This window comes from Molothrus aeneus, chromosome 5 (genome assembly GCF_037042795.1).
Source record: "Molothrus aeneus isolate 106 chromosome 5, BPBGC_Maene_1.0, whole genome shotgun sequence".
Taxonomy (NCBI): Eukaryota; Metazoa; Chordata; class Aves; order Passeriformes; family Icteridae; genus Molothrus; species Molothrus aeneus.
The window spans coordinates 57,812,635-57,825,897 of NC_089650.1; the positions used below are offsets into that span (position 1 = coordinate 57,812,635).

Here is a 13,263-nt window from a genome sequence, read left to right on the forward strand (position 1 = left end):
ACTATAGATGATGTTTGGTGATGGATCATTTCAAAATTACAGGCTATTTAGTAAATATAATTATTAGCACACTATCATTTATTCCAGCTTTCTGTTCTGCTCCTGTGCCAACAAATTTGTGAGTTTTTACTGATGGCTGGACAAGATCTGTCCTCAGGGCCAGCTGGGAACCATTTGCTTTGTAAATTACAGTTTCCTAAAAAAGGTCAGTGGTACCACAGTACCCTGATGTTGAGTTATTGACAGAAAATAATTGCTGTGTTTTAAAGGTGGCTGCTGTGGTCTTGATACTGAGTTTTAAATTAGGTGGAGTTCTGAAGTTAAGGAAGTCATCCACATGTCCAAATTAAACAGACTTTTGGTTACAGAAGCCCAGGATGGATCCAACTATATTTATCGTGGATGCAGGTCTTTGAAGAGATGCACAAGAAGAATTTGCTATCAAAAAGGCCTACACATTTCTATACCTTAAAAAAATCTTTGTAAACCCCAACTGCATTCTGAATCAGCTAAAAATCTTTAAAATGAGCATGGCTATAACAAGTTCCAAAAATTCTATGATAAGAACACAAAGCCAGAAAACCTGGAAGAAGTGAAGAGAGACAGCTTGTTGAACATACGTTGAGGAGCAGGCAAATTACCTGAATTGTATTACCAAAGCAATTAAATGCTGGTGGGAAAAGACACATTATCAGTAATTTTCCTACTGATTTTTCCATTTCTATCTAATGAATTTATAGTCTATGGATAGTTGTGTAGCTAATATGGAAATATTCTTCTATAAACCACAGTGGCTTCTTTGCTGTGTTTTCATGCTGATATCTTACTATTAACTTACATATCTTAAATTCAAACTTTGGAAATATTTAAGAAAAAATTCTCTTCAGTGACAGGATATGGGATAAAATTAGAAAGTGTTTTTTTATTTTTGTTATCAGCCAATTACCATATCAAGTTTAAACTGCTGCCATTAGTGCATTATTGTGCAGTTATAAAGGTAATTACATTACAAGCATGAAGTTTTGCTCATATAAAAGTTGATGATGAAGGATGTGATTAACTGTGTTCCTTTCTGGTTTCTTATTCATACTTAGAATTGCAGATTTTAAGTGTTGCCTATCAGATATTTCAGCATGTGACGGTGTAATTCAGTACTGAAAATGGTTGTGGATATGTGACATTTTAGCATGTAAACATGTAGAAAATATTATGCAGAAGTGACATCCATGTGTGTTATGTTTGAATCTTTGAGGCTGCTGTTCTTTTCACTAGCCTAGCTTTAGGTAAATGCTACCTTGCTAGGAGCCCCCTGGGCCTTCTCCAAATGAACAGTCACAGGTCTCAGCCTTACTAACAGGGAATATGCTCCAATTCCATAGCCATCTTTTTGCCCATTGTTGTACTCTCTCCAGTGTGTCCATGTCTCACATGTACTGGGAAGCCCAGAACTGGACACTACTCCAGATATGGCCTCACTTGTGCTGAAGGGAAAAATCACCTCTCTGAATCTCTTGGCAGGATTCCTAATGCAGCCCAGGATACCACCCATCTTCTTTGGCAAGGGCACATCACAGGCTCAGGTTCAGCCTGGTGTTTAGCAGGACATCCAGGTCCTGTTCTGACAGCCTGTTTTCAAGCTGGGCTGCCCCCAAAGTGTTCTGGTGCCTTGAGTTGTCCCTTCCCAGATGCCAGAATTTGCACTTCTTGAACTTTCTGTCAGCCCCTTTCTCCATCCTGTCAAGGTCCCTCTGGATGGCAAGCATGACCCTCTGGTCCATCAGACCCTGCTCTGAGTTCAGTGTCTTCTGCAGCCCTGCTCTGTCTCATTGTCCAGGTCATTAATGAAGATATTGAATAGGACTCACCCCAGTACTGACCCCTGGGCTATACTGTTAGTTACTGGCCTCCAACAAGAGGCTCACCAACAAAAAAAACCAACCCCCCCAAAAAAACCACAACAACAACAACAAACAAGCTAAACCCACCCCCCCAAACTAACTGTGGTCCTAGGTTTATGTGGTCTTCACAAATAATCAGTACTTGATTCTATTGCCAAATCAAAGTCCTTCTAAATGTAAAAAAGCATCTTAGTTCTTCCTGATTCTGTGCACGTAAGTACATGTGACCAAGGGTTTGGAGGTTAATTCCATTTGTCACAGCATTTTGCAATAGTTTCAGGTCAGTAATATTTTTCTCAATATGTTTGTATGCTCCACTTAGCAGAGAAGTGAGCAGGAAAACTAAAAGCCTTTATGATGATCAGTGTGAGAGGTTTAGTCCTAGTGTGAAAGTGTATTTGATTTTTAAGGAATACCTGCATCCCAACTGTTACTCGTCTATCTTATCACAAAGAGTCTGAAAACATCTTGGAAGTGTTTTCATGAGAAGAAAAACTAGGCAACATCCCAAACATTTTTGATTCCTGGCACAGTATTTCTGAAGCAGGAGAATGTTACTGATTGAGTCTTTTCTAGCCTACACTTTAACTGAATTCAAATGCACAAAAAGAAAAGGAAAATGTTTTTATTTTCAAAATAAAAAAGGGGGTTTTATGTTTTGAGACTAGAATGCATTTATTATTTAAATTATTGAAATTGTTGATGCAGCCTATAGCAATTTGAGTGATTTCTTTTGCTTTAGAAAATGACTGTAGTTATGGGTGAGAATGATTTTGTCTCTAGATTGGTGATGAAAAAGAAAAACTGGCTAAGAATAAAAAGTGTTTTGGTCATGGTTTTGCTTTTGTATTACAGGATAAAATGATACCAGCATACAAATTGTTTAGTGACAGAATTTAATCCAGTATCATGAATTTTGGGAGCTAATAAAGAAAGCAAGGCAAAATAAACCATACACAGCCTCCTTTATAGGCGTTGTACTTAAAAACATTAAATAATTCTATGATTGTTTTCCCTATGTATTTGGGTAGAAAACTAAAATCATTGTAAGTTTTTTGCATCTAGAGCTAAAAATAAGTAAAGAACAGTTGTGATAGAATTACATTTTGTATACAAACAGCCTTCACTGGCCCATTATTTAACTGATTCATATCTAGTGTTGATTATGTCTGTTGGAGTGTCAGTATGTTGATTGCCATCCATTTTCATTTATCTTACTAAATTCAATTCTTGTCTCTACAAAGCTTGCATTTTCCATTTTTGTAGATAATTAATGTTTTCTGTAGCCTCAAAATCAAACATTTTGTCTATTTACATCTACTGAGTGCTATTTTAAACTATGTGATGAATCATATATGACAATCTACAGGGGCTTTTAGAAAACATTGATTTTAAAGCTGTTTCTTCTATCTTTGAAGATACACAATAGTTTTCTTTTTAGCATGAAATGCATTTTAATCAGTATGCTATTGATATTTAGATTAACTACATATGTTTTTATGTTGAAACTCACTGGCTAGCTATATTTATTATATTGCCTACTTGTACCATTTTTTAAGTTCTTGTGGATGGTTTAATGTTGATGCAAAACTATCTATTTTCTTTTAGAGATTGAAAATCATATTGAGATTCTTTTCCTTTGACATTTTTTCACCTAACCAACTGAGTTGAGCTGTCTGTTCAGTTATAGGCTACCTTGCCATTCGAAATTATCCGAGCTACAACTCTGACCTCATCTTTCAAATAAATCCAAGATTACACAGATTTTGGCAACATGCCTTTATTGTTAATGTTAAAAAAGGAATTATTTTAACTGTGGGTCAGGTCTGTTTGTCTGACTAAACATGTTTGTGGGGTTTTCTGGATAAATTAATTATCTGCAATTTAAAAAAAATTTGCTTTATGTACTCTTTACTTTGGCCTGTGATGCTTTCATAAAATAGAAGTCTTTGTCTAATATCTGCATGTGAATGTCAATATGATTCCAGCTCAGACTCTCTGTGGCAAATCATTGTGTTACTGTGCCAGAGAATATGAGTGTATGAGATGCATGGGTTATGGCTCAGCTGTTTGTGGTATTCCTCCACCTACTCAGAGATCGTGGAGAATCATTTGTCTTCCATGTGTGACTGGGAACTGCCTTTAAATGCTGCCATTAGTATTCATAGTGCAGGAGCTAAAATTTCCTCAGAAGCTTTTGAAGTGTTTTATTTCCAGTATTGACAGACATATCTATTTTTCCTGTATTCTGTCATGGAAAACATGGCACAAAATGATCTTTTCTGTGTTTTATGTGGCTGTGTAGAGAAAGGGGCACTGCCTCTGTAGAGCACTGTAGTTCATCCTTTAAGGCAGCACTCCTAGGACATGCACTGCATGTCAGGAAGACAACTCAATTGCCTTCATGCAATTTTATCATGCAATTATTTCCTGGCTTTGGACAGAGAAAGAAGGGAAATCGATAGAAGTTATTGAAAGAAGAGACCTAAAGAGCTTATAAAAGAAGAGGCAGGCCCATGATTTTCTTGTAGACATGGAAGCTCTTCTGGGAGCTTTTTGATTAAACAGTACAGAAGCACAGAGATGTCAACATTAAATTGTGTTTTGTGGCTGTGGTGTTTGATGGAGGTTGTACTTTACAGTACATTTTTTGGGAGCTCAGAGAAATAGCAATTAACCCTGTAATGCCGAAGGTTTTATCAATTGTTAGTAATTTCCCCCATATGTATGTTTTTCACATATATTATTGTCTTTTTTCTTGTGCTGCCTCCTTCTGCACCACTTCATAACTCCTGTATGCTTTTTCTGTTCATACAGTCTTTTCTCAAAGAATATGAGTCATTGCAGGAGATCATGCTAACCCATAATATCCTTGCCCCAACCTCCTATTTCTATTGTTGTGTTCTTACATTATTTGTAGTTGCAACTACTGCAATTATAGTTGTCTATTCTGCCACATCCTCAGTGGGGGTGTCTCTTTGGGAATCCCCAGGGCCTTCAAACAAGAGCAGTTAGGCCACTGCATGTGGTCCTCAGTCTTATCCCACTGCTCTTTCAACTGGTACTTTTTGCTGACCTGAGAGATCAGAGACCACTCACACAGATTTTTTGTCTTATATTTTTCTTTTTTCTAAAACTTCTCCAGGATTGTCTTTTCTACCCAGACTTAGCCTGCCTTAAGCTAGTGTTTTTTCCCAGCACTGACTCTTTGCAGGAATTAACATAACGTGGTCTATAAATGCATATTTTCCAACTCAGATTTTCACCATTGGCTGTGCTGCCAATAACAGATGTTCTGCTGTGGTTTTATTGCCTGTCCTTTTCAATCAGACCCAGTGGTTCTGTACTGAGATAATTCTCCAGAATTTGAGAGGAGGAGGACAACATTACTAAATACTTGCTACTATTTGTGGCAGACTTTCTTTTTTTACTTTCAGCACTTTTAAGTTTCCAGAATATGCCCTATTTAGTGAATGTTACTGGCAAAATGGGATATTCCTCTCTGTTCTGTCTTATCAGGATTAACCTTTAACAGTGAAGATAATGCTTAAGATATTTCCAGGAACAGGGATGAGTCAGATACTCTTGTATTTTTGCTATAAAGTTTTTGAAGGATATTGTGGAAGAAATGGCTAAATTACCCAGTTTGTCAGCAAAGCACCATTAAATTATTCATATCTGAATAATGGAGAACATAAAGGAATGCAAATAATAATGGGATGTGTTTGCTTTGAGATTCTTTGGCGTTCCTACCACCCTCAATATCTCCTGATTTTTTCCTTTATGTTGTTCTTTTATTTCATGTTAGCACTAAAGCACTGAGTGCTATGTCTTGTAGAACAAAATGAGCCACCTTTGGGACTCGTGGTCAAAGCACCGGAGGAATGCAAAAATACCATAATTGTCTCCAGATCTTTAAAGAAGCAAAGTTTCTCCATGGAGTCTTCCAGAACTTCTTCCCTGATAGTCAAGAGAAATTTAAAGTTTTGGCCCTGAATTTCTACTCTGCACGTACACATTTCTTAGTGATCTAAGTATATTATGCAGCAAGGAATTTTATCTTTAGATAGAAATTTTATCTTTATATCTCGTCTATTTAGCTGAGGCATTTTTTCTGCCCTGTTGCTATAGTGTTAGAATGATCACAGGTTTTAATCAATGAGTATTCACATAGATAGCTGTTTGACAAGGATGTTCTGTAACATGCATTTTACAAATGAGCTGAGAGAAGAGTGAACTTAGAGAATGTCCCACACTCTGAGCTATCAAAAGCATACTTACCTTCAGTTTGGGTGGGCACTGATGTGCTGGATGCAGACCACAGCATCCTTCACGTAATCTTCATCATGTAGAAGTGATGGCACATAATCTGTGTCAAACTGATACAACAACAACCTACAATTCTTCCTAGAGAGATTTCAGCTCTGCTTGCCTCAAAAACCAAACAAAACAATTATGAGCATGTGGAGCTGGATCTTGGGAACCAACCATGTCTTGGCTACTTATCATTTCAAGGCACCTCAGGTATGGAAGAGGCAGAGGCTCAGTTATTCATTCAGGACTGAGGAGGAACACTGGTAAATCAGCAAGTGAAACCCACCTTCTGTGTTTGAGTCCTAATTAGTATAACAACTGCCTTTCCTCTTTTTCTGGAATTGTATTTAAGGTTAGTCTTAAGTTTGGTTTTTTGGTCTACAATAAAACAACAGGAAGTCAATATAAAAATCTTAGAAACATTTTCTGGGAATATTTCAGGAAACTGATAGATACAAAGAACTGTCAATACATTCAAGAAAAAATGGGTCTTGGTCACAATCCTGCAGCTATTTCTGTGTGAACACATAAACTGTGTTCATACATAAGGCAGCTTCTTCCCACCATATTATGTACATTTGTGTCTATTGATTTTTACTGTATAGTTTCAAATATTTGCCAAAGTATTTCACAAAAGTGTCCAGAACAAATTGTCAAAAACAATTACTAGATGAAGGATGCTGTCGAACCAATGTCATTCTGTAGTTATTATTGGCAATATACAGACATCTTTGTAGGCAGATAATCCTACAAACCAACAGAATAATTAGAACAAATGTAAACAGCATGTATTTCTTTCTCAAAGTATCATATATTTAAACCTACTAAGGAAAGGGTTCCCTTATTAGCCTATCACAGTGACAATTACTCCATGCTTCTTTACTGTCTGAACTGTTTGCTCCTTGTGTCGTTCCCATTCCTCATCATCTTTGTCCAGATCAAAAGTTTCTGGATAAACAGGAAGCTTGTCTTTTGGGCATTCCTCATAATAACTTCGGACATATTTTCCAACAGACCATCCTTTGTATTCCTCAGGCATTTTGCATTCTAGGCCATTGTAATGAACATTGTAGTGATGCTTCAGCCAGTAGAAAAGATAATGTATGTTGTAATCACATCTCCAAGGATTCTCTCTCAGCCACAGTATCTTCAGAAAGTAAAGATCTTCCAGCACTCCATATTCAAAATTCTGCAAGCTGTTGTTTGATAAATCCAGCTCCTCTAAGTTATTGAGGCCTGAAAAAGCAGCTAATCAATAGAAAAATAGTTATTGGTACCTTATAAAGTTAACTTAGAAAAAACCATTCATATCTGTGACAGGAAAAACATTCATATCTAGAAGAGGAAAAACATTTTTATAATTTTACAGCTACTGGGGTTTTTTTGTTTTATTTTGGCTAGAGGCTATAAAAGGATTTGTCAAACATTGAATTTTTAAATATGGCACATGCCTTCAGAAGTGAGAAATATTAGAGAGTTGCACTGCTGGTAAAGCTATAAAACACTTAATGAGTGTGCCTGAGTGTAGAATAGAGACAGTGGAGGTGGATGAATGCCTGATTTGCTCATTGAATCCTGTTGTTATTGTCATGATACAGAAGTAGGAATATGGAAACTTATTATCAGACACTGTGCAGGGCCAGAGGTTTTTTCCTGTATGCAAGTATTTGTGTGCATGAATAGAACCTTCAAATTAACATTTTAAGAATTGGAATGGAGTGAACATGGAGCTTCATAAAAATGCTTGTGAGTTACATTTCAGAGAGCCATTCATACTTTTTGCTGGACACTGTTTCATTTAATAGCAGAAGTCTTAATTTAAATAAATCAACTGTGTAATGTTAAACCTCACAAGTACTGTTTTACTGATAGTAACACTTTCTGATGCTGTTTAATTGCCAATATAGTACTAGATAAACCCTTTTTTGCATGATGCATTTTATCTCTCTTTCTCTCACCCTGTTTATATCTGCTTTTGTAATTAAGTCCAAATGAACATAGGCTATAAGCAAATTGCCATTAGGGACACTTGAGTCCTAATAATTACCTTTTGCACTTGGTTAGTTTAGTATTCAGAAAGGGCAACTGAAATGTGTCTTTCTCTATTGATTTTCCTGATGAATATATTTCAGTGCAAACCTTTACTCGATAAATTGAAATGTAAAAAAAGGTAAAATTTGCACCAACTTCTAGATTTTTAAATCCTTCCCCCTCCCACTCAGTTTATATCTGATGAGACAATATTTAATAAAAGAGAAATAATTTTAAATGAGTATTTAAAATTATTCTTACCAGGATCAATGTATGCTATTCCATTACTGTTTAGATTTAATATCTTCAGTTCACTGACATCTTCAAACTCCTTGGCTCGTAGCTGTCTAATTTTGTTGTTGGACAAATCAAGTTTAGCTATATCTGGAGGCATGTTGCCTGGAACTTTCTTTAAATCTTAAAAAATGAAAAAGACACAACTTGTATCAGCTTTGGATTATTCTTACTACTTAGGTATTACAGTTGCATGCCAGACAGAGTATTGTCAGTCTAACATTTTTCTTGTTTTCTTTCCCTTTTATCCCCTCTACTAGTGCCACCATGTTTTTTCAACTTCTGAATCTCATTCTTTCTTTACTTGTACCTTTACATTTCATCTGAAAATTGTTCTCTTCATTAGTGGATATAGTAAAACCTCTGTGATTTATATTTTTATTTTAGTAGAACTAGACCATTCACATAGGAATAGGGTAAGTAGTAGCCTGTTTTATACTAATATATTACTATATATTTATATTTTATACTAATATAAAAATATATGTGTGAAGGGCTTGATTGCTTAAAAAAAAAAGAAACCAGAGTAACTATATAAAAACCACCCAGGCAGCAGAGTGGTATTTTATCTGCTTCTCTCTCCTACTTCTATCACTGGCAGTTCCAAAGTAGCTGAGGACCTCTCAGCCATTGGCGTCTGTATCCTTACAGTGTTCCTTGCAAAAGAACTCCAGAAAGAGCAGCTCCTACTCCAGTAGTAAGGGCCCATGCTTGAGAAGTGCAGACTGTGGTTTGAACCCTCTCAGGGTAATGTTAACAAACCTAATCTCCAGGATTATTATATTTGCTCAATGAGTGTTCTAATCCTACACTGTCATAACAAGAAAATGAGCAGTGTCTCTTGTTTGACCATCTTTGAATGAAAGCAAGGAGTTTCTGGATCTGTGCTGGACTCTGTGTGGTACTTTTGAAGTTCTGAAGATATCTAATGAGTCAGGTATTTTTGAGATGAGACTACAGCAACATACCAGAGTCTTCCCGCCTTAAATCTGATTATAAGCAGAGCTGTGGTATTATAAATACATAAATATTATAACCACTCCAGCCTGCTGTGGTTGGATTGCTTCCTGCTTCTGCAGATGTCACAGTTTCAGGGCCTATTTATCAAATGAATGCAAATAATGCTTGAATTTAGAGACTTGGAGAGTTTGGAAGGACTAGAAAGCAGACTCTTTTTTCAACTGTCCTTGAAAATACAAGTTCTTTGTAGAAATGCAAACAAACTGCTTTTGCTTCCTTACTTTTTTGCCTTTTTAGGGGTTTTTTTTTGTTTGTTTGTTTTGGGTTTTTTTTGTAAAACAGAATCAAGGGCATAGAGTATTTCATTCTGGAGTCCCACAGGGTCTGGCATATCACTGGTCTGACAAGATATAAGCAAATTATTTTTTAAAAAAGAGAACATACACATGGATAAATATATTTTTAAGATGTTTCTTTCATGAGGTTTCTGGCATTTCAACCAGTTATTTCAACCTCTACCTGTTGTCCTACCTCTTTAGACATACTTAGTAGTGGTAGAGCAAGTGCTTGTCATTCCATTCCTTCCATTGTAAAGGAATAATGGATTGCAGCTTTTCATGTCATCTTACTGGTTTGTTAACTGATGCACTTTTTTTTTTCTATTCTGAATTCTTCTCCACACAGATTTAGAGATGTTTTTGTGTTTTCCCTGGATTTTTTGTGCATTACACTCCTATTTCTGATTAAAATTCCAGTGAAATTGTGCATCTGCTGTACAATATTCATATATGAAGACAGTAAGTACAATGCTTTCATCAAAGATTGCCATATGTTCAGAAATACCAAATATCCATGGGATATCTGCATCCAGCTGTCAAACATATGCACAGTAGATCTAGTACTTCCAAAAAGTATTGAAACATACTCAGTGTGTCCATGCTAGGCATGCAGGAAGTTCTGGATTGATATACTTTCTTCTTGACCTGGAGGAGGCAGTCCCTGTACCCCCTAGTATTCTCATGTAGAGGTTGAAATAACTTTATTCCTCCATTATTAATATTAAAGACAATAAACCATGCTTTCAAATACCATAAACCTCTTTGAAACTCCCATGAAGATCAAATCACATTGAATGTTTCTATGGACTTAGAGGAAAAAGTAAAATTTTTTTCCCCAGAAGTTTTTAGGTATATTTGTGTATTCAGGTCATCTCTTTGATACCACTAAGAGGGGAGAGTGTGAAGTCAGTCTTTGCTTATAATAGAATTATAATTTATGCCTGGGCTTTTTTCAATAACAGTTCACTGAATAGTAAGAGTGATATAAGATTCTATGAAGGACAATTAAGATCATAATCGATAATCTAATTATTAAGATGTTATCTACAAGGAAACATAAGATAGGTGAACATTAAAAATAATAAAAGCAGCATAAATCATTAATTAAAAGATGTAGTAGCTTCATGGTAAAAGAAAGAGAAAATTGAGCCAGACAGACAAGAAAAGAATTTACAGGGTGAAAAAAAAATAAAGAACACAGACCATTTTTATGACATACATAGTAGATAAGCCATGTAATCAATTACTGAAATCATTAATCCTTGATATTTAGATATTATCTACTTATACTGAATTCTGAGCTTTTCTCTGGCATAAAGGTGCAACTGAAATTTTTATATAAAATCAAGTTGGTCTTAAAGCAGATAGAAGTTCAGCTGAATAAAACATGCAGGCTAAGCTCTGCTAAAATTGGGGAAAAGGTCTCACAATGTTGGCTGCTTCAAGCCATGCTTCTTTCAGAATTGTTATGTTAAAGAATTATTCTCTGAATTGTTTTTTTTTGTTTGCTTTGTTTTGTCATGGGATAAAATATGGGAAATATAAAGGACAAATAAGTGTGCATTTTCGTGTTGATATATACCCCATCTGGTTTACCCTCAGGGCTTAACTGTGGCTCTTAGGGGCCTGAGAAAGATTTAGAGATGGAATGGATCCAAGTGTCTGCAAAACATTTCTTGAAGTCCCTTCAACTTTGAATTGTTTGCTGGGTGCTGGGAGGAAGGACACAGAGGAGTTATTTCTTTATGAACAAAAACATAAAATTTCTTCCCTTAGTAGAAGAAATCTTGTGCAGCAAATGTGAGGATGCAAAGCCTTTCCTTTGCAATCAGGTTCCTCTGGGCATTGAAAACACAGCTGGCTGCTCCAGTCCTGCTTCACAGCTCACCTCTGTTAAAGTTATTGCTGTTTTTGTGTTTGTACAATGGAAGGAAGAAAAGACACTGTGTGCTTGTCTGTATCAGTTCAACAGTTTCAGCAGAGCTGTAATCTGACTGATTAGTATGTTTATAGTTGTACAATCAGACTAGTAACTTAAGTAATATGCTTAGTTTTGATCCTGTTGATTTCTGTTAAATGCATTACAGCACTAAGGAATATCTGTGGAATTTGGGCTGCAGAGCAGAAGTAAAATGCAGGAAGAATTCCTGCTTATTGCTGATACTTATAAGAGAAAAAAAATTAACAATATCAGTTTAAGCAAAGCGAGTGCTATACTAAGTTCATTTGAAGTAAATAATGTGCGAATAAGTGTAGAAAGGATTAAATAAACAGAATAAATATATATCATATATATATATAAATCATTAATTCAGTTATAATGACAGATACAAACCTTTTCTTCTGCAGTTCAGAGTTGTCACAGGAAACACATACATGTGGCACAAAGAGGAATCAAATTCTGGTTTGGCAGGTTCAGGTTTCTCCCGTTTTATGTTTTTGGGATCCTGCCTGTCCTCTTCACTACATAGCTGATCAGCTTTTACCTGCTTTAACTTCTGATTTTTCAGTTCTACTGGATGCACACATTTGGCATAATTTCCCAAATTCCTGTTTGTTGGAACCTGTAGCATTGTAACAAGAGTTTCTAGTTCACAGCTGCAATGCCAGGGATTGTCATAGAGACGAAGGTAGTTTAGACTGGGTGTATAAATAAAAATCTCCTCAGATAAAATCTTAATTTGGTTATGCTGAAGTAAGAGCGTGGTAAGTTTATCCAAACCATAAAAAGCCTCGCTCTCAATTTTTGATATGTCATTCTGTTGTAAATCCAGACTTTTCAGTGCTTTATACTTAGAAAACATATTATTCTTTAATTTACGAATTCTGTTTCTTGCTAGCAGCATGTGTTTTATATCCTCTGGCCAATCAGGTGCCACAAAAACCAATTTTCTTTCCTGACAGTCTAAGTATTTCTCATGAAGATAAGTGTAAATATCACACGTTAGGTCTCGGGCATTGCGTTTAACAGTGCTAGATGCTCTCCTTAAGATGTTTTCCCTTTCATTGTTTCTCAAACTCCTATTCCTTGTCCTCCTACAGTCAGATGCACTACAAAGAAGAATTAATAATATAATAGTGACTACTTGCATCCTGACATTCAGCTGGTCCCAGTTCTTTTCTGTGACAGCTGGAATACTTGAAATTTTTGGATAGTCCGAATCAGTGTTGTACAGATCTGAGGAGGCACAGCTGGGCTTTGTGAGTTCCCTGTGTTGGAAGAAAAATAAAACATTAGGACAGATGAAATGGGCATTTTCATGGAGGATTGTATATAATATGCAGTCAAGTACTCGATCATCACACTGCTTGGAACTTCACAAATACTTTGAAGATTTAATGTCCTATCTCTTTTTGTTTGTTTGTTAGTTTTTACTGACTCTGGTCTACTGTTTTTCATTATGATTAAACATGGGAAACTATATGGA

The 13,263-nt window shown here is 35.9% G+C and overlaps 1 protein-coding gene across 1 annotated transcript; it reads right to left on the reverse strand.

The window, feature by feature from the left end:
• Positions 1–7,056: 7,056 nt before the first annotated feature.
• LRRC17 (leucine rich repeat containing 17) lies at positions 7,057–12,927 on the reverse strand. The gene is made up of 3 exons (XM_066550872.1): positions 12,171–12,927; positions 8,505–8,660; positions 7,057–7,460 (listed from the first exon to the last, which is right to left on the reverse strand). Exons 1-3 carry the CDS (start codon positions 12,925–12,927, stop codon positions 7,057–7,059), a joined length of 1,317 nt encoding a protein of 438 aa, XP_066406969.1.
• Positions 12,928–13,263: the final 336 nt, after the last annotated feature.

Coding starts and splice junctions, on each gene's coding strand:
- LRRC17 (XM_066550872.1), bottom strand. CDS start 12,927: ATGCAAGTAGTCACTATTATATTATTAATTCTTCTTTGTAGTGCATCT. Junction 8,661..12,170: donor TCTGAACTGCAGAAGAAAAG/GTTTGTATCTGT, acceptor TCATTTTTTAAG/ATTTAAAGAAAGTTCCAGGC. Junction 7,461..8,504: donor AATAGCATACATTGATCCTG/GTAAGAATAATT, acceptor TCTATTGATTAG/CTGCTTTTTCAGGCCTCAAT.